The following is a 26610-nucleotide window of genomic DNA, read 5'->3' on the forward strand; positions in this document are numbered from 1 at the left end:
TGGAGCAGTACTATTAACTGATGTGTTTTGATAAAAAAAAAATTCCAATAACAGTATCCCCTTAGTGACTTTCCCAAACTCCCATGGCCCCAGTCATAACCAGAATTTTCTTCCCAAACCAGGAATATACTGGACCTCACCATTGCATGTAGGATAGCAGTTCTGTTATTTCCTTATTATCTAATTATTTGTGTACATAGTAGGACCAGTTGCAGTCCCAATCTCTGGCTTTCCTCTAATGACACCACTGATATTGGGAGAGTTCGTTTACCATAAAGTAAATCAATATGGTTTGGACATCCCTGGTCTATACATTGTCCTAACAGCAGCCTTCAGATGGTTGCTTTATATATTTTGTTTATGTTCAAAATGTATATTTAGCCAACTTTAGTAGCTAGACATGACTTCTTACAACTGGCTTCTGTTATTGCAGGAACATTGAGATATGGCAATAGTATGGGGTACGCAGGAAACAGGCCCCTAGATCATCATTATCAAGGCAGGTAAACAAGACTGGCTGTGAACCAACAAACCAGTTGCTGTGACTTAAGATGGCTATACAAGGACAGATAATTTGGCAGGGATGTAGTGTAGCCTCCTCAACCCTATAATCAGCAATTTCTGTTCAGAAACCATTATAGTCTATAGCAGCGATCCCCAACCAGTGGCTCGTAAGCAACATGTTGCTCTCAGCTCAGACCCCTTGGATGTTGCTTCCAGTGGCGTAAACGCAGGTGTTTATGTTTAAATTTCTGTCTTAAAGGCAAGTTTTAATTGCATAAAAAGCATGTGTACTGCCAAATAGCTTCCTGCAGGCGGAAAGTCCACATAGGGGCAACCAATAGTGAATCACATCCCATATTTTGCACCTCTAGGACTTTTTTTTGCATGATTATGTTACTCTCCAACATGTTTTACATTTTAGTGTGACTCACAAGTAAAAAAAGTTAGGGACCCCTTATCTACCACCTAAGCAGTCGACTAAATCGCCAATATTTGGTCCCTGAGCCAAGGATCCACATGGGAAAATAATGACATCCATAGCCTGAAGCATTCCTTGTCCAGTGGGATTATTCTGCCTTCCTGAGGAATATTTGAACCTCCATAAATATCAGACAAGGAGGCTGTTAGTAGAATCCCCATATATGGACCATTAAGCTTTCAGCTTGATCAAGTTTTGTCCAGTTTGGAAACTAAAATGGAGTTATTTGAATTGGTTGAACTCTTTTGGCAATAAAAAAATCCAACAATAAGGGGCAGATTTACTAAGCTTGAATGAAGGATTCGAAGTAAAAAAACTTCGAAGTTTTTTTTGGGTGCTTCGACCATCGAATAGGCTACTTCGATTCGAACGATTACAAATAAAAATTTGTTCGACCATTCGATGGTCAAAGTACTGTCTCTTTAAAAAAAACTTCGACTACCTACTTCGCCACTTTATAACCTTCCCCATAAGTTTTCTAAGCTTTTTCTGATCGAAGAAAAATCGTTCGACCGATTTTTACTTCGATTGATCGAAGTATTTGCGCAAAATCCTTCTAATTCGATATTCAAATTCGAAGGATTTAACTTCGAGGGTCTTAGTAAATGTGCCCATAAGTGCCCCTAAGTTTATGGGCAATGGCAAAGGGGGCATTTAAAGGGGAATATTTTTGAAAAACCTTGTCTAAAAGCTTGAAATCAGCCCTAATTCACTTAAATTTTACTTGAAAAGCAATTATTGTTTGGAAAGCTGATTGACAAATATAGTATGTTTATTGTTGATCTCTACCTGCCAAATAGGAGCATTTACTATGGACTGCTTGTTTTATTCCATACATTTTTTACATGTATATTAATATTGAAAACAGAGACTTTTGCAAACAAATCAAGGTGATGATGTGCCAATCCTCTGATTGTTTGTCTATTGTTTGTTCGTCAGATGCCTGAATAAGGCTGTTTGTGACTGATTTTTTAATAGTACCAAATAAATAGGACTAAATAGGACTGAGTCACCCTCTTCTTGGGTTAGAAGAAAGGACTTTTTCATATGCTTTACAAATGATAATGATTCTTTGGAGCTGTCCTGAATGAACACAAAAGACTGGAACTCAGCATTGGGGGGAACGCATAGCATTAACCCAGCAGCAACCAGACTCTAGCCCTTTAAAGTAGCAATAATTCCTATTCACAGAAACTTTGAGAAGAGGATCACATCTGCTTGCTTTGTGTTTGTTCCGGTGGACACCTGAAAGGATGTCTAGCTAAATATGGCTAGACATATAAAGATCTGTTTATTTGGCAGAGCACCAGATTAGTGAATCTCAGCCCAGTTTGGCCACTTAAATGATGGGACACTCTGCGCTCATGTTAAATCCAATAATCAGATTGTATGAGTTCCATGAAAACATTTTAAGATGAGCAGAAGATTGTGTCAACTGAGGTCTGAATTTCTACCTAGAAATTAATCAGGAATATTGGTCCAGTTCAGGGTCCAGTTGGCTGCCAGTTCCACCAAGATAGCCTGAGTTCATACCAGTTTATTAGCACCTTAAATGATTTTATTGATAACTTATTCAACTTATTGATGGAGGCGTTTACTTTGTTGACATTACTGTATGGGCTGGAATGGTTGCATTATTCAGGTCTGAGTGAGTATTAAGTACTCGTTTGAGTTGTGATGAACTGAGGTCTTCATACTGGCAGGTGGAAGTGATCCTTATTGTATCAATATCCATTATGGGCTTTGGAGCACTGATATCACACTTTCGGTGTTCAGATGATAGGCCTTATTTCTAAAATCTCAGTGTTGGAGCATTCCCTACTAGAAATCAGTTTGTGGCCATTTCATAATGGTGGCCATACACGGGCAGATAAAGCTGCCGATATCGGTCGTTTGGACCGATTTGACAGCTTTTCTGCCCGTGTATGGGGGCTTCCGACGGGTCTTTCCGATCGATATCTGGCCACGATATAGATTGGGAAGGTTTGATTTTTACCCGACCGACCCGTCGGAGCCCCTTGGCGCATCGTAATTCTATAGTTCGGCCATACGGCCGAACGTTCGAATTACCCCTGATATAGCCATGCTGTTAGTGGCATATAGGGTAAAGATCCGCTCGTTTGGCGATGTCGCCAAATGAGCGGATCTTTGAGTCTATGGCCACCTTAAGTGTTTCCCTGATGAAACAGAAATGGCAGGAGGTGAATCCAGTGAAACCATTAAGCACTACCTTTCATTTAATACAGTTGGGGCACAGCCAAAGATAATGGTATATTGGTGCAGCACATTGTTTTAGCCTTTGGAAATATGCTCCGGACTTTAGAAAAAGTCATTGATTCTCTATTCTCCAATTCTGTGTGGGCATAGGTGGAAGGTGATTGGGAGGCTAATTAAAGGGGAGGTTCACTGTTAAGTTAACTTTAGTATGTTATAGAATGGCTAATTCTAAGCAACTTGGCCTTGTTTTTTTTTCTTTTTTGTAGTTTCTGATTTGTTTGTTTCCTACTCCTGAATCATCTTTCAAATGGGGCTCTCTGACCCCATCTGAAAAGCAAATGCTCTATGAGGCTACACATTTATTCTTATTGCCAACTTTTATTCAAAATGTTTCTATTTAGGGCCTCTCCTATTCCTATCCCAGTCTTTTATTCAAATCAATGCATGGTTGCTAGGGTAAGTTGGCTCTTTGTAACCAAATTGCTGGAATTGTAAACAGGAGAGTTGCTGAATAAAAAGCTTAATAACTCAAACACCACAAATTATAAAAAAAGAAAACCATTTGGAAATTGGCTCAGAATATCACAGTCTACATCACAGTACTAAAAATAAATTTAAAGGTGAAAAAATGCCCTTACTAGATTCCTTCATACTATACCAGGACCAATTTCTTGTATAACACCCCAGAATACATGGCAGGACAAATATAGTGAATGTATAATGACAACCAGAACACATTGCAGGATAAGAACAGTGCCAGGTTCATACACTGTGTTCTACAGAGGTCCCTTGTTGAGAATCATATCAACAAAGCAATGTGCTCATTGTCCAACAGGATATTCAAAGCTGTCCAATTGATATCTGGCTGATTTTCGGACAGATGTCTGTCAAGCTGGTTCATCAGGGGGGTCCCATATATATAGACCAATAAGCTGCCAATTTGGTCTCTAGAGGGACTGATTCAGCAGTGTTTTTTAACCCAAGTATGGTGACCTTTACATTGCAAGTTTCACAAATAAATGATATATAATATCTGGATAGAGGTGCTGTAAATATAGATGATAATTAAATATGGGGTACGTTTGAGATTAGAGCTAGCAACAGAAAATCTCACACACTTTCTATTCTTTCATTAAAAGTAATTTGTCAGTGGGTGAAAGTTACAGTTCGCTATTTGATTAATACACTTCTAAAAATCCAATAAGAATGAATAGAAGGTGGGTGAGTTTTTCTGTGGCGAGCTGTGATCTAAAGGTGGCCATCCACAGGGAGATCCACTTGTTTGGCGATGTCGCTAAATGAGCAGATCTCACCCCCATATGCCCACATTGAGGTGAGTGATATGGGGCTGATCCCTAGGGCCTAACGATTGGATCATAATGCTGCCAATACTGGCAGTCGGATCGTGGGACTACAGCTACGAACAGATGTGCCCGTGATCCGACAGAATTTTTAACCCTGCCCAATCTACATTTTGCAGACTTTCTGCCAGATATCAATCGGGGAAGCCCGTCGGGGGGCCACACACGGGCCACTAGCTGGTATGCCCCTCCAGAAATCAGATATGAGCAATTTACATTATGATGTTTCCATGAGGCACTGCAGTAGCCACAGCCCTGGCACTGTCATATGTTTTAGGCTTTTGCTTGTATGTATGGGATCTGTTATTTGGAAACCCGTTAGCCAAAAAGCTCAGAAATGTGGGAAGCCCAAATAATGGGAGCTTTCATCCCCCACTATTTTTTCAGGAGTTACCATATTTTTAGGTCCGTCCGCTGGTCTCACGTCACTGTTAAGCATTCCCTCGATTTTGACCGAATTTTGGGAAAAAATATGATCGATCTGCGCATGGGCAATGACATCAGGGGAGCTATGTGTACAAGCGCAGCGCGGAATCTGTGGCTTCATGATGGGTTGTGCTCATGCATGTTACATCAGTTCTGTGCCAAAAAATGTTCTGATCCCCCTTCAAAGAGTCTTCGATGGCCGACAGCTCTGGAAGTCCATCTCCCACATACTCCTTTTTAATCAGATATTTCAATTTTTTTTTAATAATCTGATTTTCTCTGTAATAATAAAAAAAAACAGTTCCTTTTACTTAATCCCAACTAAGATATAACGAATCCTCATTGGAGGCAAAATAATCCTGCTGGACTAAGTAAATGTTTAAATGATTGTTTTAGTATTAAAGGACACATTAACCCAAATAATGATTTTTTTTTAGTTCAATAAAATAAAAGAATAAAAGAAAGTAATAAAAGAAAACACAATTTATAAGCAACTTTCCAATATTATTTTAGTAAACATTGTTAGTGCTTTTAAAGTTATATGTAAATGTAATTGCTATTGAAAGCAGCAATTGCTGAACTCCTGGTTGTTACTTTTTAAACAAAGTCAGTCTCCTCCAGCAAGAGAGTTCTGTTAATCAGCTGCCTTGTCTTACAACAGTCTGACGGTCAGGGCAGAGAATAGAAAGGGACAAACACTGCTTTCAATAGCAATACATGTACACATAACCTAAAAACATTGTAAATGACTGTATAGTGTAAAATTACTTAGAATTATGGATTTTTTTATTAGGCAAAAAAATTATTTGTGGGTTGATATGTTCTTTAAAGTATGGAGATCTGGAGATTATATGGAAAAACCACCAGGTCCTGGGGATTCTGGATAACGGGTTCCATACCTGTACATTGAATGTGAATAATACATGAAAGACTGCAGTGGAATTCCCCTCAGTGAAATCCTGACTTTGCCCAAAATGCATTTTTGTTCTTGTTAGAGACACACACGCGAAGATTCGGGGAGATTTAGTCGACCGGAGTTAAATCACCTCTTGTTTGGGCGACTAATCTCCCTGAACTGCGTAAGGGCAGGGGCACACGGGCAAATTCGGGGAGATTTAGTCGCCCAAACAAGAGGCGATTTAACTCCGGTCGACTAAATCTCCCCGAATCTTTGCGTGTGTGTCTCTAGCAGGAACAATTCGTGCAAATTTTATAGACTGGAGCAATGGGGATTGGCGCACAGGAAATTTTAAAAAGTATTATATCTCCAGCGCATTCCCTATGTTTTTGAACCAATGTGAGTGTGGTTGGGCAGCATGCAGACCCCCTAAAATCCTGCTGCCCTAGGCCCTGGCCTAGGTGGCCTTTCCACAAATCTGGGCCTGTCTATCGGGCGACTTTCTTCCTTAACTGCCTTCCCCCTGCCTTCCTCCTGCTATAATGAGAAAACGCCAGCGCAATGACAGTCGCAACGCTTCGATTTCCAAGGTCGCCCGAAGTTGCCTCACAAGGATACTTCGGGCGACTTCGGAAATCGAAGCGCTGCGAGTGCATTGGCACAGGCGATTTTTCATTTAAGCAGGTAGAAGGCAGGGGGAAGGCAGTTCGGGGAGAATGTCTCCCTGAAGAAGAGGAGATTAGTCTCCAGGAAACTAAATCTCCCCAAATCTGCTCGTGTGCCCCTGCCTTAACTCGCCGGCTGGAATCTAAATCAGCGGCAGGATAGCACTGGAGTGCTTAGTTTTCCGAAGTTGCCTCAGGAGGAAACTTCAGTCGATTTCAGAAAACAAAGCGCTACAAGTGCCATCCGGCAGGCGATTTAGATTCTGGCCAGCGGGAAGGCTTTTCGGAGAGATTAGTCGCTTGAAGAAGAGGCTAATCCTTTTTGTGATGAAAATTGTAATGTGTTTCGTTTATTAAAATCCATGCTGTGAGTGTTTTGAGGGTGCGACCTCTCACAGTAACAACAGCGTCACTATCGTGTGCAGCCGGTCACACAATACAATACAGTAGGAATTCTTTTGTGCACTGTAATTGCCGCTGCTCACTTGTCTCTTGGCCTCAAACCACAAGTGCTTTTCACTGCTTAGTCAGCCCCAAGGTATGTCATTTAAATATGTGCATTTGTGAGGAGGATTACACATGCCTGAAAAGACTTTGCCTCCACTCTGTGTACTTTTACTCAACATGCAGCCTTTGATTGGCCCGCCGGGGTCATGTGAGAGGCCTGGAATCCTGAGTCGTACTGTACAGCTGCTGGCACTCCTCTCTTGCTGGATAACTTTCCCATTGCAGCCCCATTCTGACTAGTTGCAGTCTAATAACCAGGAGTGGGAGGAAAAGCTCAGGGTTCTTATTGTAGTGACACAGACTCAGGGGTGCAGAGATGTGGCAGCAAGAGCCGGCAAGTCCAACCACAGGCTGTAAGCGGTTAAATTCGGTGTCACCTGAAGGCCAGGAGTATTATGTGTGCTTTGATAAGAAAAGGAGATCACCCTATAGAATGAGCAGGATCCTGGCACGCCAGCAGCTCCTGGCTAAGATACAGCAAGGTGAGTGTGAGATTTTAACATTCCCACTTATCCCACTGCTAAATATTTCTTATTATCGTCTTATTATAGAGATCAGCCTCCTAGGCTTATAAATAAGTGTCACCTAGTTGGTGCTGTGTGTCGTATATTGCTTATATATAGTTTGCCTTTACCTGTATGTGCCGGGGGCCGGGTACAATATTGCTACTTCCAGAAAAAGGAAGGAAGCCTTTCTGATCTAAAGCAAACTTCCTGTAATCATAAAACATACGGAGGATGTTATAGTTTATTTGCTTTAGGCGTGGGATGGATTTTCATTTAATGACATGGTGGTAAACAAGAGAAGTTTAGTAAAAACACCTTCACAAAGGTTATTCCCAGTGAGACTTATTTTACACTTAATATTGGAACAGAGCTGCCATACTGCTTCCACTGCTGAGGGCAACTAATCCCACTGCAGTATAGCGGCATTTAAAGGCAGTTATCTACAATGCAAAGAAATCAAAATGTAAATGATTTAAACTGCATTTGTGATTCATTTACATAGACCAGCCTTATCAAACTAGTGTTTGAGGGCGGCTTGTTGCCATAATTCTTATGTTTTGTGCCTGTATGTGGGAGCTCTCTATTTTCTTGATGATTTTATATACAATGTAGCTAAATAAAAACTAGCTACTGTCACGTTATTAATACACATTCAAATAAATATATATATATAGAGAGAGAGAGATAGAGAGAGAGAGAGAGAGAGAGAGAGAGAGAGAGAGAGAGAGAGAGAGCGCGAGAGAAGAGAGAGAAAGTGAATGTATATACTCTTCATGGTCCATATAACATTTTAGGAGGCTGCATACACAATGGAAAATATATAGTACAGATTATGTATATATAACTATAAATATATATTTTTTTCTTGATTATTTTATATACAATGTAGATAAGAAATCAAGCTATCGTCACATTAGTAATACATATTGAAATATATATATATATATATATATATATAAAATATATATATAGAGAGAGAGAGAGAGAGAGAGAGAAATAGAAAGAGAGAGAAGAGAGAGAAAGTGAATATATATGATATATAGAGAGAGAGAGAGAGAGAGAGAGAGAGAGAGAGAGAGAAAGTGAATGTATATACTCTTCATGGTCCATATAACATTTGAGGAGGATGCACGCACAATGGAAAACATATAGTACAGATTGTGTAAATACATAAATAAATATATAAATAAATTATATATATATATGCCCACTTCTGACAGAATTTTGGGGGCAGCATGATGTCACAGTGGGTATAACGTCTGCCTTGTATGTTGTGGTTGATTTTGACCTGGGCACTAGCTGCAAGAAGTTTGTATGTTCATCAAATCTGTGTGGGATGCCCCTATGTACTGCGCTTTCCTCCCACTCTCCAAAAACATACCGGCAGGCTAAATGACTTCTGATTAAATTGACCCTTGTGAATGTTGTAGGGACCTTAGATTGTAAACTCTGCTGGGTCAGGGACTGATGTGAATAATGAACAATCCTCTGCAAAGCTTTATATGCTTCTTTGGAGATTACAGGAACTTCAGCAGGATAAAGTCATTCAGAAATGTAAGTGCAGTGTGCAAAGTGCAATTTCGATGCACATGGCCATGTTTATTTACCCATGGTGCAACATTTCCCATCATGGCAGTGTAATTGTAGCTGCACTCCGAGCTGCATCTAAGTTATTTGTTCCCTACGCATCAAAATGGACACTATTGCTGTTGTCTTTTGATGTAAATCAGGTGCAATTTGCAAATCAGGTGCAGTGGGGGCTGTGTCCCCTCTGTTGCAGGTGTTAAATTCACTGAGCTCAAGTCTGGTGCAACAATTAACACAAAATGATGTGGGAACAAAAGGAAATAACACCAGGTGCAGGGTGATCTTAAATCCAAGGTTCAACAGCTTCAATAGGTGCAGTTATACATAATTTCTTAGAAAGTAGAGGTAGGATGGAATCATTGGAAAGCACAGGAGTCTGTTTTTACACAAGAACCTGTGAAGGAAAAGGAAAGTTGGATCCCGCTTAGAGATTCCAAATGTTAGGCACCCCCAAGTGAATGTGTTTACTTACCTGAAACCCCGGGGGCTGGTGCTACTCTTCCGACTTCTTCTTTCTTTAAATTTCCTGGGGCAGACGCATGCGCAATAGAACAAAATAGCTGACTTTTTTCGGGAAAGTTTGGCTCTAATGCGCATGCGCAGCAGCAAGAAGAAAGAAGAAGCAGGAAGAGGATTGTTTCGTGGTGCTCGCTGGAATAACCCAGGGTCGGTACAGTTTTCTGCTGATAGAAGCACTGAACTGGGGTTTCATGTAAGGAAATACATTCACTTGGGGTTGCCTAACATTTGGCACCCCCTAGTGAGATATGACTTTGCTTCTCCTTTAATGAATTGTATCAGTAACTAGCAGTTGGGCAATCACATAGAAAACAAACACAAATACTTATTTTTCAAATTCATCTCTCAATGTTACTATGTAATATGTGCTCTCCGTTGCATGGGCACTTTTAAATGATCCCTCATATATCTGTTACCTCTGTGTAAAGTAAGATTGTGTGGCAACACAGGAGGATCCAACTGCTAGAAATACACTTTGCAATAGATTGTTTAATGCTGCAGCTTTTGGAAAAAGGTTTAGTGCTCCAATGTTCTGTATCAGGAAACTACTTCATTGTTATTGTATGTTCTGTTTCCATAACAAGCACATTAGTGGTGCCTTGATGGTTATTAGCTCCAGGGTTAATAGCTGCCATGATAATTAGCATTATACTTTAATGCTTATAAGCATTAAGGTTAATGAGGCACTGGGTTTTAGCCTTATCTTGATATGTTAATGTAAAGGAGTGGTAATGCTTGAAGGCAGACTGTTTTCTGAATAAATTGCCTACGTCTGTTTGAAAACAATAATTAACGTTGTGTGAAGTCATATAGTTTTGTGAAGAATAGTTTTATTTATCTGTTGAAACAGTAATTGCTGCTTTCTATATTTTAGTAGGGGAATCGGTTTCATGTCGGTCACCTATTTCTGTTTCCTTTCTGGTAACCAACAGAAGCTCAGCCTTTCTTTATGGCTATGATTTTAAATATTTACTCTCTCACAAAACAAGTTGCGATCAAATAGCCTTCTAATGTCTCATTTACATTTACAACACTACTGCTTGGAATGCCGGTGGCTGATGAAGACTGAAAGAGAAAAAAAGATAAGGAGGCTTGGCTGAGGCAAAATTAATTTTTGTATTGAACTTAAAAACGACATAAATATATGGAATCTAAACCTTTCAGTGTTACAGAATGACTTTTATATCTTGTGCCAATGTAAAAAAAAGGTATCCTTTAAAATGACTTTCTTTTGTATGAAGACTTTTGTTCTGTACGACTCAAGTAAAATAATCTTTAAACATTAAGCTGGCCGTGTGTGGATCGTCCCAACATTTTTTGTGCCGTATCGATCAGTCATTTCGATTGGACAGGTTAGAAGATTTTGTTGGGGTAACGATAATATATCTGCGTGACAATATCAATGAGGGACTGTCACTACTATTTGTCGGACCTAACTGTTGTACAATTGCTTTAACATTTGTTCTTTTACTACTATATTTAATCTGAATGGTTAGATGCAGATAAGAAGATTGCTATGTACGATAGGTCGTCGGATACGAGGCTAAAATCTGCACGTCTATAGCTGGCCATAAATGTTGAGATTTTTAAAAGATCCGATCCTCATCGTGAGACCACGATTTTCTCGGAACGATCGTACGATCGTACGAATTGACCATCAACTAAAAAGACCAATTTGCCAGGAAAACAAAGGGGAGCTGCCTGCTTGGCCCTGCAAACATAGATACATTGCACTGGGACTGACAAAGATTTTTTGACCTGGCTGATCAATTTCCTGACAGATGTCGGCCGACAAATCTACGATCGTTCGAATCCCACTAACCGGACGACAATTTGAAGGATTGGTCGGACTTCCCTAAAAGCGGTCGTTTGGCAAGAAGAATCGTCGCGTCTATGGGGAGCTTATGGCTGATTCTCCTAAGGGTGTGACAGTTTTCTGTGTACATAGGGACAGGCCCCTGGGCAGCAACATAATTACAATGGGTGTAGTTGCCTTTGGTTGAAACATGACAATAGACTGTGTCTTAGTTTCAAGTGAAATGCTTTGTAGTTGTAATAACATTGCAGCAAATATCTCCGGCTTAATTGTAAGTTGAAATAAACTGTTACATTATTGATGACTTATTATATTTATGGAGGTTACAAAGAATTCTGATATTTGTTGCCTATATGACATGCACCCTAGGAAACAGTGACATAAAGCATTTGAATGTGACAATAGACTAATGTCTGGACCATGCAATGTAAAGGTGGCCACCCTACACAGGGTGATAAAAGCTGCCCAGAAATTAGGCAGATATTGATTGAGCAGTTTTAAAAATACAGATGGGTGAGGGGCACTCAGCAGCATCAAGGTGGGCTCTTTGCTAACCTTGACAAACAAGCAGATATTTACATGTACGGTCAGTTTAATGCAGTATCTTAAGGAGCAAAGGTTTATTTTATAAATCTTAATTCAGTGGGTAGGTGGCCAGTAGTCAATATGTGTGATCCAGAAGTTTAGCTCCTTGTCATCCCATGGAGACTTAAAACAGTCATTCATAGAGTCCCAGGGTTTGTCCTGTTTGGCACAATACACAGTGATCTCAGCTTTCTCCAGGTGGCAAATTAATGTTTTGGGGGAAGCAACACCTTTGAAATTTCCCATCTGACTCCATCATTGTGGCTCCAGGCTGGACATATACATATATATCTCCCTAGTTCAGTTACTTGGGGCAAGCTGGAGGCAGCTACTAGTACATACAGTCATTTGCCAAGTCATTTGCATCAATAATACAGTCCAGGGGGCAAATTTGTGAATTTTTGCCAGCGAACGATCCGCCACATTTGGTGCCAGTATGCCAGGCACAAATTCGTTACCAGTACATCAATTCACTAAAATGAGAAGTTGCGTCTCAGCTGCCAAACGATGGCGAAGTTTCACTAGCGTTAATTTGTCAGCGGGAGCATTTCATAGTTAACTTTCACTAGCGTTCTTTTCTCCCTAACAAAACTACGTTAGTACTCTTACGCTTCGGTCAATTTGAATAGGGCTGGTATATATAGCTCTTATATATGTCTTTTGATTTGGGTGTAAATACTTGAAGTGGCCATTTTTTATTACAAATGTCCAAGGAAGCAAAATAAAGACAAAAGAGATCTTCTAATGTCCTAGACATGAGCCCATCCTAAAACAAAAGTGGCATGAGCTTCAATTGGTTAAAAAAAAATAAAAAATATTTAACAGTTACAACTTTTAAACATAATCTCACTTTAAAATATGAAAAAACGCCAGGGTTTTGTAATTTTTTTTATAACTTTTCGACATACAGGATATGATGTCACTGACATAAAATTGAGGAGGATGTAGCTTCATCTTATCAGTTCGCCAGTTCATGAGTATAACCTGGCAAAGGAAACTCTGTCGAGAGAGGTAACGTTATGTACATTTGCACTTTAGTGAATTTGCGGAGTAACGGTTGTTTGCCTGAGCGAAAATGCGCCTAGCGATAGGGTGCAAAGGTGCACTAGCAATGGTCTGTTTCACTAGTGACTAGTCCTCTATGCCTGTTAGTAAATTAGTGATGTCCCTGCTGATGAGATTTCTGGCAAATCTTCGCTAGCGACAGCCACTTCTACCTTTAGTAAATTTGCCCCCAGGTCTGGACTGGGGTTCAAAATAGGCCATGGTATTTCAAGCACATGCAGCCACACGCCAGTCTGGCCCTGATACAGTCCATCTGGTCCTAGTGTAAAATGTTACAGCTACACAATGTTGCAGTTTCCTTTCTCTAAAAGTCAAAAGACTGCAACATTGCCCTGACAATTAAATCTTGTGAAAGCACGACACAACTTGGCTTGGTAACCCCCAACATATTTCTCATTCATTTGTAAGATTAAAGCAAATAAAAGAAATAGGTTTTCTATGAAGAGTGTTCACTCACTGAGGCTTATTTATCAACACTGGGCAAATTTGCCCATGGGCAGTTACCTATAGCAACCAATCAGTGATTAGCTTTTTGAAGCCAGCTGCAAGTAGAACAATGAATGCAGCAATTTGATTGGTTGCCATGGGTTACTGCCCATGTGCAAATTTGCCCAGAGTTGATAAATGACCCCCAACTGTTTGTAATTGTGCTGCTGTTTTCTCTGCATTTAAGTGAATCGTTTGCACTGACGTCACAGTGAGATCAGACAGTTTCAGGGCAATTAGAAGGAGGAATGGGGAAATATATGGGGAAATGGAATGCGCCAAACCAGAATAAATATTTTTCTAGTAATCAGAAATAGAAACATACAATAGGAAAAAATAGACATCTCAGAAATAATAAATGAAGTCAATAGATGGAATGCTAATTGTACTTTATAATACAAAACTCTTTCTCTGGTGAGAATCATGGTGTCAACTGTTGCCTGTATCAAGGAGTGAAAATTCACTTGAGTGTGAAAATGCACAGTGCTTGTTGGGTGTGAAAATCCCCGTGCTTTGAGTTGTGATTAACGGCAAGGGAGTTTTTGGTGACACTCATCTCATAAACTACAGTCTAAGGCAGGGGTCCCCAACTTTTTTTTACCCATGGACCACATTCATATGTAAAAAGTTAGGGAGCCACACAAGCGTGAAAAAAAGATCCTGGAGGTGCCTATTTGGTAGCTTATGTGTAGATAGGCAGCCTACAGGAGGCTCTGTTTGGCAGTAGATCTTGTTTTATGCAGCCAAAACTTTCCTCCAAGCCAAGAATTAAAAAAATAAGCACCTGCTTTGAGGCCACTGGAAGCAACAGCCAAAGGGTTTGTGAGCAACATGTTACTCACAAGCCATTGCTTGGAGATCACTGGTCTAAGGCAATAATTACTAATAAAGTGGCTACCAAGCACCCTGACCCTTTGCACCCCAATGTACCCTCAAAACATTGCAGTATAAAAAGGAACCAATTAAGAGTGGCATAACTATGTTACCATCTCCCAGCAAGATCTTTTTATATCCCTGCAAAAGGTTTTGCAGTCAGGCAAGCTGGGGACACTGCCTAGGTGGCACTTTTCCAGCAACCTGGTGATTTTAAGAGACATTTTTGGTTTTTTTACTGTAAATATGGCATATTTAGCATAGAGAGCACATATGCATTTTCTGTATTAGTGAAACTATTTCTTATACCCTGGTCTGTGCATGGAAAGCATAGGAATGAGGTTAGAGTAGCAGATGCCTATCTATGCTCCATATTTTGAACGTACACATCACTTAGAGCCTGGGCCACCATCAGAAATCGCAGGGCCCCATATGAAAAAATTTCTTGCGCCCATGACAAGCCCTACCTACAGGTCCACCCTCCCCACCCCACAGGTCCACCCCCACCACACACTAAAAAAAACATTGGTGGCTATGGTTCCCACATGTTAATAAACATTTTTTTAAAATATTGGTGGTCAGGGCCCCCCCCATTGAAAAAAACATTTGTGGTCAGGGCCCCTCATTAAAAAAATATTGGTGGCTAGGACCCCACATGGTGAAAAAAATTGGTGCCCCAGGGCCCCGCCCACGTTATAAGAAAATTGGTGGCCAGGGCCCCCCTTAAACGTCCATATAAAAAAAACGTCCCCCCCCCCGAAGTTTAAAAAAAATTTGGTGCCCAGGGCCCCACCACACAACAGGGGCCACAAAGGGTTACCTTTAGGGGGGCCCTGCCATGTTACACTTACTTCATTAGCTTGGCCCACCTGCTGTCAGTGAGCTGCCAACTACAGAAGGGAGGAGGGGAGTAGAGGTGGCTGCATCTTTTTCCAGTGACAGCATTTTCTTCCCTTATTGGTCACAGAATTTCAAGTCCTGGTAAAGCTGCATGGTGATTGGATGAGCTGGAGGAGAAGTTCAAACCTCAACTATCCAATCCCTGAGCAGCTCAACCGGGACTTAAACTCAGTGACCAATAAGTGCAGTGTGGCCGGGCCCCCCTTACCCTCGGGGCCCCCTACAACTCTCCCCCCTGTCCCCCCCTGATGGCTGCCCTGCTTAGAGCCCTCAATAGAAGATCCTGAAACAATCTCTGCCAATAAACTACCTGAAAATGCCAAAGTTTCTCAGCCAAATAATGTACACCAGAGGTTCTCATTATGGTCAATAGGAGGGACAGTTGTGGATGCATCTTTGCATATTAGTCTTCAGCATAAAACTTCTGATGTTGCTAATGTCACTTCCCAAGGCAATTTATTTAATAGTAACATAGTAGGGTGGCTCTGAGATACACCTATAAAATGAGCATAATCACCCAGGATAATCCCTATTTCAAACTGTTTCTTTTAATGTGCTATTATGTGCACATCTGTGCACACTGTATGACACCAGCTGACCCAACATATTGTGCACTGATGACTTTGTTAGCATATAAATTGGTAAAGTTTGAAAGGTGTGAGCTCCTGTTATGACCATTGTTTTGCATTGTCTGTCAGAATGTAACCAACATATAGTGGGTTGGGTTAGAACCAGGCTCCAGAGAATTGGACTGTTAAAGAGGTAGCATTAGAACACTGACAGCAGTGGAGTAACTATAGAGAAAGCAGACCCCACAGTCACAGGGGGCCCAAGGAACAGGGGGCCCAGACTGCAGGGTCTGCTTCCTCTATAGCTATCAAGAAAAAAAACCCTCGCCAGCTGCTCTCTTACCTGTTGCGGGGAAGGGGGGGCCTGTGTTGGCACAGGGCAGGGTATGGACAGAGGCTGGCAGGATGTGTGCATGACGATTGGGACTGGGAGCATTGGGATTGGAGTGTGTTGGGCTCCGCTGAAGATTTTTTTGCAGGGGCGCCCGGCACACTCTGGTTATCCCACTGACTGACAGAATTGAAGCTAGAAGATCCAAAACGCAGGGGATCAGGGCCATAAAAAGATAATGTAATTTCCTATTTGACAGATTGTTTTCTAAACTGGAATGATTTGATAGTTATCAGGGAACAATAATTCCAGTAGGTGCTCCGCATTAAGCACTATAATTCCATTAAAGGGGTTGTTTGTCTTTAAATGAAATGGTAGTATGAAGTCGAGAGTGATATTCTGATACAATTTGCAACTGGGTTTTCATATTTTATTAGTTATTTAGCTTTTTTATTCAACAGCTTTCCAATTTGCAGTTTCAGCAATCTGGTTGCTGGGGTTCAAATTAGACTGGAATATGAATATGAGAGGGCCTAAATAGAAAGATGAGTCATAAAAGTAGCAATAACAATAAATGTTTAGCCTTACAGAGCATTTGATTTTGTAGATGGGATCAGTGACCCCCATATGAAAAAATGAAAGAGTCAGAAAAAAGCAAATAATTAAAAAAAACTACAAAAAAAAAAGAAATTAAGGTAAAAGTTGCTTATAATTGCCCATTCTACAACATAACACTTCTAAAAGTTTACTTAAAGGTGACTCACCCCTTAAGGAATGGTGTTCAACTGCTGAAGTTCCTATCCTTATACCTGCAGCTCTTATTTTCCATGTCAACCCTTTGCTTGGTTTCATAGAGATAGGGTGGAGCTGAAGCCTTATTATGTAACTACCCTTACAGAACATGCAATAATAATTTAAGGAACAGTAACACCAGTAAATGAAACTGATTCAAAGTAATGAAAATATAATGTACTGTTGTGTTGTACTGGTAAAACTGCTGTATTTTCTTCAGAAGTTTATATAAACAAGCTACTGTGTAGCCGTGGGGGCAGCCATTCAAAGCTGAAAAAGGAGAAAAGGCACAGAATACATAGCAGATAACAAATAAGTTCAGTAGTATACAATGGGATTCTTCAGACCTTATCTGCAATCTACTGTGTATCCTGTGTTTGAATGGCTGCCCCTATGGCTACACAGCAGTTTGTTTATATAAACTATCGTTGTATTTCCATAGTACAGTTTATGAGTGGAGGGCAACAGTACACTATAAACACTTTAAAACACTTTCATTTTTTGGTGTTACTGTTCCTTTAAAGGGGAAGGAAACCTAGTCGGCGCAAACCCCCCACCCCCCCCACCCGTTTGTTGCCCACCCTCCCTCCTCCCCCCTGGCCTACCCGTCCCGCTGGGCAAATGCCCCTAACTTGTTACTTACCCTTCTGCGCAGGTCCAGTCCAGGGAGTTCACAGACGACATCTTCTTCCACGCGATCTTCTTCCTGCTGTGAACGGCGTTTTGGAGCATGCGCAGTAGGATCATTGCACCGGTACGGATCTACTACGCATGCGCCAAAAGTCACGCGCATGCGCAGTAGATCGTACCGGCGAAATGATCCTACTGCGCATGCGCCGTTCAAAGCAGGGAGGAGATTGCGTGGAAGAAGATGTCGTCTGTGAACTCCCTGGACTGGGGCATTTGCCCAGCGGGACGGGTAAGCCAGGGGGGAGGAGGGAGGGTGGGCAACAAACGGGAGGGGGGGTGGCGGGTTTGCGCCGACTAGGTTTCCTTCCCCTTTAAGCACATTGCCATTGTGTAGTCGGTGATAAAAAAAACATCAGAGGATTGGAATGATTGCTGCACCCTCATACCCACGGGGCACACAGAAAAGGGTTAGCTTATTGCTTAAAACTATAAAATCAGAGTGTTACAGTAGTTTGTGTGTAGCCAACCCATCACAGGCATTTCAGGCAGGGCCCTTAGTGAAATACAGGCTATATTTATTGCCTGAATATTTATAACTAAAACACAATAACACATGTCATTTCATTTAGAGATGAAGTGTGTCAGTCTCACCTTGGGATCCAAGCTACAGAGTGTTCCTCGCACTTGGACACGGATTCACAATTCTAATTATACTTCGACTATTGTACAATGTAACAAGGTTGTCACAAAAACAGCCTTGTCAACATGTGAGTGTGAAAGAGAGAATTATGGCTCCGGCGGGTAATCCATAGCATCCAATCAGTAGATGGCATTTATCATTCTGGTGCAGTTAGTGGGACGATAAAGAGCCAATAACTGCTTGGACAGGTGTCTCCAAGTTACCTCTTATGAGATTTTTGTAGCCGTCTTCTATGGCTGAGAAACTGATGCCACTAAATTTTTTATGGTACCCGGCTTCCCCCCTACATTTCCTTACATATGGCACATAAACTATACACTGGGCACATGTGTAGGGGAATATAACAACTCTATTTTCATTTATTAAGGTTACCTGGGCTTGTGTAGTGTAATGTATTTGCTGCAACATATACGTCTATTGAAATTTAAGTTCCCATAGTATGCAAATTAGCCAACGCTAGCGCAACTTCGCTTTGCTTGCCGAATTAACGCTAGCGAAACTTCGCCATCATTCTGCGCTCTGGACACAACTTCACATTTTAGTGAATTAGCGTTGTCCTGGCGAATTTTCGCCTGGCGAAGTGTGGCAATGTGAATGAAGGTTAGTGAATTTGCCCCCTAGAGTGTACTATATCAGTAGCAAATGCTAGAGGGGCTGCTATAAGATGCCATAGACAGTCACTATTTAGTGAGGTGGAGGGGGCTTTTTGGATTGCCAGGGCCTGATTGATTTTGATTCCCAGTCCAGACCTTCTATCTTATACCTCATTCACAGGACCCTGCTCCCTGTCTTTACCAAGTGATTAACTCCCTTGGAGTCTCCTTTACTGGGACCTAAGTCCCAGGTTCTCCAGCGCCATCCACACTGTTCCACAGATGGAGGAACCACCTGCTCCCACATACTATATCAAACTATCACGGAAAATGGTCACCACCCTCTCAGACCAAAAATTACTTTTCTACCTCCAAAATCAGCTAATGAGTAGCTATTTCCCTTAGCTATTTTAAAAGCAACTTATTGTGAGGAAAACTCTGTGGCTATTTCATTTCGTACTCAAGGCTGAAGGCTGCTCAATCTAGCTATCAGTATCTGTAGAATATCCTTCATAGGAAGGTGTAATTTGCATATCATGCTACATGATGGAAAAAAGAAAGTTCCACCAAGCCTGTACTGGCAATCGGTGGGTTCTGGCAAATGCCAGAGGGGCTATAGACCGTCACTATTTATAGGGCTGGTGGGAGCTGTTTTGGCCTTGTTGCATTTGGAATGCCATGGCCTACTTTGACTCACAGTCCAGGCCTGAGTGTCACTATGTGCTGGTAAAGAATAGAAATGATGCCTTACTGTAGTAACTATACTTTCACGAAGCTTTTCATTTTTTGATGTTACATACAATCATACATTTATCAAGCAGAAGAAGCACGATTCTTTTTTATTGAATGTTTTCAACAAGTGCATACATTGTATTTCCATATACCTCTCTTAGGAGTAAGGTCTAATGTTAAAAAGCTAGGTTTAATTAGCAAATACATTTGGTTTCACATAGGTTTAATTACACCGTTAAACACTGGTGTTTTCTGCCCAGCTACCTGTAACGTGAATGTAGAACAGAAGAAACTGATGTGGTGCCAGGTATCCTCAGGAAAAGAATGTCTGAAGGGTAGCTTGTAGCACAAGATGTAACAATAAGCGTAACGCAAATCAGCCAAATATTCAAGATACACCGGTTTTGCTGCCAGACATTGGCCAAATGTGCTTCATCATGCAAGTCCCGACATGCTCTGCATTTCATGGATACAATGTAATTTCTCCTACCGCACACCTGTAGTTCACCAATCCTGCAACTGGTGGTGCGTCTCTTCCGTAGACCCGGCCGGGTCCCCTAGCAACGTATATGTATAGAAAGACGGATCCGCACAGACTCTGATTGATGCAGTCGGGTGGGTGTTTCCCCCCGAAACGTTGATGTTTGGTGGCTAAATAAAAGGGGATACTCCTCAACTGCATCAATCAGAGTGTGTGTGGATCCGTCTTTCTATACATATACGCTGCATTTCATGGAGACAGTGGCCGATGCATTCATGTTGTGTCATCAAGGCAAGAAAGGGAAATGTAGTTACTCTTGACATTTATGGAAAGCAGCTGAGCAAGGAGGATGAAAGCAAGAAGGGAAACTCTGCTGTGACCTCACAGATAGGAGAACTTTCCCTTAATTAATGAACTCTGGTTCAACGGGGTGGAAAGCATTCAACGTGCTTTAATCCTTGTCCTTACATTTGCCTTTGTAAATAATAGCACCCTGACATAGAAGAGGGAGTGTGAATGGAAATTGGTGTCTGTAAACAACTGCTTTAGTTACAGAGAAATAGCAATATTCACACATAGGCGTCATACACTGGTGGACAATGACTGGGGATTGTGACACGAATCTCAGTCAAATATACAGTAGTACCTGCATTTATTTGTTCCTATAAGCAACTGCAGGTTCCTGTGGATGCTTGTCTTCCATAATCAGATAATAATTCTTGTTTCACTTTCAGGTACATGCAAAAACATATTTTGGAAAGTTTACATTTATTTATTAGGTTTAGTGTCTGATTTTCTGCTTTTATGTACCATCATGTTCCCCAAAGCCAGTGGTTTTTCAATTCAAGCATCCCTTGGAGGTCTTGCATTTGGGTAGGGCTCTTTTTAACTGGTTACAGCCTAACAGATATCACACATTCAGCCTTCAGGCTGGGCTTTCAAGGAGCAAATACAGTATGCATTCTCCCAAATTCTCATCTTAACTGGCCTTCAGGCTGGGTCCCATCACCAATACTCCAAACTCCCCATTTTGGGAACCACTGCCCTTAGGCTTTCATGGATAATGTGTGATAATCTCAGCCATCAAATTTTAAAATAGATGGTGATGTATATACTCCCTTTTGTAAAATATAGGGATATTTTAAGTTGCAGAGGAGTTCCATGAACATATAAAAGCATGAGGCAGAAGGGTGAGTGCTTTTCTAAAGTAAATCAAAAACAAAAAAATCGGGAGAGACCTACTGTTTAGTGAAAAAAGTAGCCCATGTAACATTTAAAAGTAAAAAATCTTTATTAGGACATGCATTAGCCTAACGCGTTTCGTGCCAAGGTGGGAACTTACTGATAGGCTGCTTTTTATACAGGTCATGGAACTCCAAGGTGACTTCTAATGTCCACATATTTGACAACAGCTTGTATATATTATTTATTATAATACACAAGTTTCAGTGAATCATGTGACAGAAATTATATCATTAAGCACAAATTATAACCGATGACATCACTAAGCACCATTTATAAGGATATGATTTACAGGCTATTCATGGCTCTTGTTTATTATATAGTGAGTACTGTACCCCAGTTATAAAATATAAGGATACGAAGAATGAAGGCCTTATGCTTTTGTCATGAAAGTCTTTTGTGACTTATAATATCCTTATATATTACAGTAGGAGGGTTCATTATTCACTGTATAAACTGCGGTTTGTGATATCATCACTTATAATCAGTGATGTCACTGGTGCCACATGATTGGCTCTGTAATAAAATATAATGAACCCTTGAACTTGGGCATATTAGATGCCACTTTGAATTTCCATGACATATAAAAATCTGTAGCCTCATACCTTTATATTGGTCCTGGAGACTTCCAATAGCCTTATGTTTTATAATAGTGTACACAGTGTAACAATATGTTTTCACTTTCATTGATTGTAGCTCGGCCAAGAGACCACCCTTCAGTATGGGAGCCGACTTTTTATATGTTAAACAACTCGATGGAGACAAATCCCGGTCAGTCTGACCAGTGGCATGACTAGGAGTCACTTCACTTATACTGGGATCACTGTTACAGCAACATTAATAAATGCCATGATCTATAATTCAGACACAGCTCATCTTTGTTTATTTTGCTGCCTGGTGAAATGACTAAACCTCAGTATGTCTTGTAAGCATCAAATGCTGCTCAGCTGCCTGTCAGCTGCATTTTGTGTCCTTGGGAGTGCAATACAATGAGAAGTCTCATTTAATGACTTCTGTTATTAGAACATAATCGTTCCTTACATGTTTAGCCTCAGAGCAGAAACACCGCCGCTGGCAGGCCTGGACTGGCAATCTGTGAGTTCTGGCAAATGCCAGAGGGGCTGCTGTAAGATGCCATACAAAGTCACTATTTAGTGGGCTGGTGGGGCCTCTGTGTGGGCTGATTGGGCCTCTATGTACCTGAAATGCCAGGGCCTATTTTAATTTTCAATCCGGACCTGGCCGCTGGCCTAGGGGTGCCGGAAAGACAAATCCGGCCCTGTTCGGGCGACTAATCTCCCAGAACTGCCTTCCCGCCAGCTAGAATGTAAATCGTCAGTGGGATGGTACTCGGATCGCTTCAGCTTTCTGAAGTCGACCGAAGTCTCCTCATGTTGGGCGACTTCGGAAAGCCGAAGTGATCCGAGTACTATCCCACTGGCGATTTACATTCTAGCCCTGGGAGATTAGTCGCACGAAGAAGAAGCGTTTTGTTGCTGGGTGACTAATCTCCCAAAATAGCAGCGTGTGTCACTGCCCTTTAAGTTACCCCCCGTTCAACATACCATTAGTGCAATGAATAGGGATTGTGCTGATTATTCTTTTTGCCTAATTATTTCAATCACAAAAAATTCTATGGTTTTGTTATTTCTTGAGCTAAATAGAGAAAATGAAGCTACAGCATGTTTGGTCCTTGCCCTTCACTTTTCTGAATGGGCACAGTTCTCTGTGCTCTGCTTTGAAGAAAGGTAGAAAAAAATCCAGTAGCACACTGCTATTCGTGAAAAAGTGTTTTGTATTTTATTTAGCTCATATACAAACAAAAATGGTCAATGTTTATCAGGCTTGATAAAGGGCCCAGGGGGCCCATAACTGTTCCGTTTTTTGTATGTATATGGACTAAATAAGACACTTTTTCACAAATGGCAGTGTGCTAGTGGTTTTTGTCCTGCGTAACAGTTGACCCAAGACAGGTGACGGTCTTCCAGTATAAACACCTGACACCTTCACAGGTGAATACCAAGGAGGGTTGAGCTCTACATATTGCATGTATTGTGCTCTGTTTTGCAGCATTTGTCCCATAAATAGGTACAGCCTGCATTTGGCAGCACTGCATGAGTAGTAGAGTAGTGGCGCTGTATTCATGAGGTTTACTACTGTATTCATGAGGGGTAGCACTGACTGCATTCATGAGGGGTTGTCCCTGTCCCCATATGCCTTCCCCTATCTCCCAACTTGCTTATCATGCAAATGCAAATTGAGAGGGCACCTTTGGGTGCATTGTGCTACGGAGCTCTGTCCTCACTGCACTAGGCACCTAGTGTTGGTTTGAATTTCAGAGGGCAGATATGCCCATGCCACAAGTGCTTCCAGATTGGGCACAATTTTGCACCTTGCAGTGGTCCTGCATTTGCAACAGCGCCATAAGTAAATTACTCTATTTACTAGGCTCTATACAGTTGCTGGTCCTCACATTTACCTTAGTCTGGTGACCCTATTATTATACTATAGGTGGGAACTGTCCAAAGGTGCACATCATTAACTGGATCATAAGCTGGGTGCTAGACAAAATTGGAGTGGTAATAAAAGAAAAATAACAGCACTCAGGATTTACAGATGAACCAACGTGTCTTGTTTATCTGCTCAACATTTCAGTCCCCTTCAGGGACCTTCGTGAGGAGCGTCCAGGCACCAATACATTGAGTAAATAAACAAGACACGTTGCTTCATCTGTGCTGTAATTTCCTTTTAAATAAATATTCTGCATGTACTGTATTTATATAGCACCATAAATTAATGAAATGCTTTGCAAGATATAAGCACACAGTTACTAAACAGTGTAAATATATAAGTGCCACTGTTGGAGTGAGGTCTCTGTCTCAAAGAGCTTACAATCTATGGTATATATATATTTGTGAAATGCATACTTAAAAAACAACGTAAATGCAGGTGGTGGACTGTTTTTATCCTCTATCATTTTTGAAAAATAACATTGGCCACTGCCTTGTTTTCATTCGTGTTCGGGAGACACCCCCCCCAGTGGCAGAGGAATAAATGAGGTATGAAATGACATGTTATTGCACTTACGCAAGGCTATGCCAACTTACAGAGCCCTATCTATCCCACAAAGAAAGAAGCATTCATACGCCGTTCCATTTCAGTATGAAAACATTTCCTGTGGCATTTTAATCTCTCCCTGTAAACATCTCGGTTTCTTTTGTTGCCAGACACGTCAGCTGCCTCTTATTTGGGAACGGAGGCTGGGATGCACATTATGTCACCAACATAAATGTCAGCCAAATCTACAGACCAATTGTCAAAGTTTAAAATACAGAGGGACTAAATAATCTGGAGCACTAATAGCGACTGCTGAACTAGCATTATCCCTCCGCTGAAGAGAGAAGCTGGATTTCTGCAAGAGCTTTTGCTCCCAGCACTTTCTACCCAGGGAATACTGTATTCCTCTTGAAAGTGATGGCTTTGGGCACCGTGAGTGGTAGCAGGTGTCTAAACTTGTGTCTTTTTCTAAATATAATCAAGCTGTCCAACATTTTGCTCCCTTATATAAACAGTAGAAAATGAAAGCATACTAGAGATTATGTACTAATATTTCAAATGGAAGAGCACTTAGAAGCACAAAATTGTGCGTCTTAATTGTCATTAACTAAACACTTGCTTTCAGGGCATAGCTTTAATCTGTACCTAGCACTGGCATGAGTTGCAGAGCACAGCACTAATGGACACTTATCTACCCAACACAGGCAGCTCTTTTTTCATCTAGAATGCACAGGCCAGGAGCACAAAGACCTGGTCTGGCAGGTGGGTGTCCCACTCAGGTCTGGACTGAGAATTAAAATAGGCCCTGGCATTTCAGGTATACAGAGGCCCAATCAGCTCACACACAGGCCCAAACAGCCCCTACCAGCCCACTAAATACTGACTTTCTATGGCACCTTATAGCAGCCCCTCTGGCATTTGCCAGAACCCACAGATTGCCAGTCTGGGTCTGACACCTTTTAGCCTCTGTGTCATTTAGACACACAGACTAAGAAGCTTCAGAACACAAGTTCAGTGTGCAAAGTGTAATCTCAGATGCAATTTCAGATTTGCAAGTACAGGAGGCTACCAGAGGCATTGAAAGTGATGGCTTTGGGCACTGGGAGCCGACAGCCTGTGTGTCTGAATAATGCAGAAGCTAAAGGGTGTCCAGTTGAACACCCACCTTCCAGACCAGGTCCTTGTGCTCCTGACATGTGCTTTTTAGATGAATACATAGCTGCCTGTGTGTTGAGTGTCCATTAGTGCTGCAGCTTATTCCAAAAGCTAGGTACAGATTGAAGCTATGCCCTGAAAGCAAGTGTTTAGGTAATGACAAATAAGAGTCACAATTTTGTGCTTCTAAGTGCACATTGAGTGAGGGGTACAGTGCCGGGAGCTGGGAGTTAAATAATCTAATGACAAAATGGCTATTCAATGGCTGCAGGAAGGAAGACTACAAGCTACTAGTTTTGTAAGGGATTCAGACAAATATATTATACATGTAAAGTATGAACTTGGAAGTGTCATATAATCAGTGGCCTAACTACTGAGGAGGCAGATCCTGTGGCGTGGGGGTGCCAGTGGTACAGGGGGGTCTGATAGGGGCTGCTATCCACAGTTTTGTGTAGGCGGTTGCAGGTGACCCAAAATGGGAGCAAAATAGTTGGTCACTCCTGACCACCACAATCACTGTTCTCCCACCACACAAAATTGCAGAAAGACACCCCTGTGCCTAAAATACCGCTGCTTTATATTTTTATGTGACATACTGTAGATTCTGGAGCTCAAAGAGAATCTAAAACAAAAACAAAAATATAGAAATTCATTATTACTTCTATAAGCACTTTTGCAGTTTATGTTCATTTTCTATTATTAGAGATATTATCAGCCTTTATCTCCATAGTCCTCTCAGATGCTAATATAGCACAAACCACTAAAACAGATACAATTCATTGCAAAAAAACTCAAAGGAACGCTATCATTTTTGGTTTAATCCACCTTTAAATGTTACAGTAGTTACGTTTAATAGTAGGAACCATTCTGCAGTAACTGCTATTTTGATAAGCTGTGATGGTTATAGTCACATTAATGTAAAAGTTGTTTTCATT

The 26610-nt window shown here is 41.2% G+C and overlaps 1 protein-coding gene across 3 annotated transcripts in view; it reads left to right on the top strand.

Annotated features, from left to right (window-relative positions):
- stard13.S (StAR related lipid transfer domain containing 13 S homeolog) overlaps positions 1–26610 on the top strand; it is a 162187-nt gene that overhangs the window by 73891 nt on the left and 61686 nt on the right. The window contains exon 1 of one of the 3 annotated variants that reach the window (XM_018248449.2): positions 7171–7538. The exons of the other annotated variants lie outside the window; for them this stretch is intronic. Coding sequence (XP_018103938.1) covers positions 7373–7538 — 166 coding nt within the window. The 5' untranslated portion in view covers positions 7171–7372. Of the gene's footprint in view, positions 1–7170; positions 7539–26610 lie in introns of those variants that run through there. 3 annotated transcript variants of the gene reach the window in all.

This window comes from Xenopus laevis, chromosome 2S (genome assembly GCF_017654675.1).
Source record: "Xenopus laevis strain J_2021 chromosome 2S, Xenopus_laevis_v10.1, whole genome shotgun sequence".
Taxonomy (NCBI): domain Eukaryota; kingdom Metazoa; phylum Chordata; class Amphibia; order Anura; family Pipidae; genus Xenopus; species Xenopus laevis.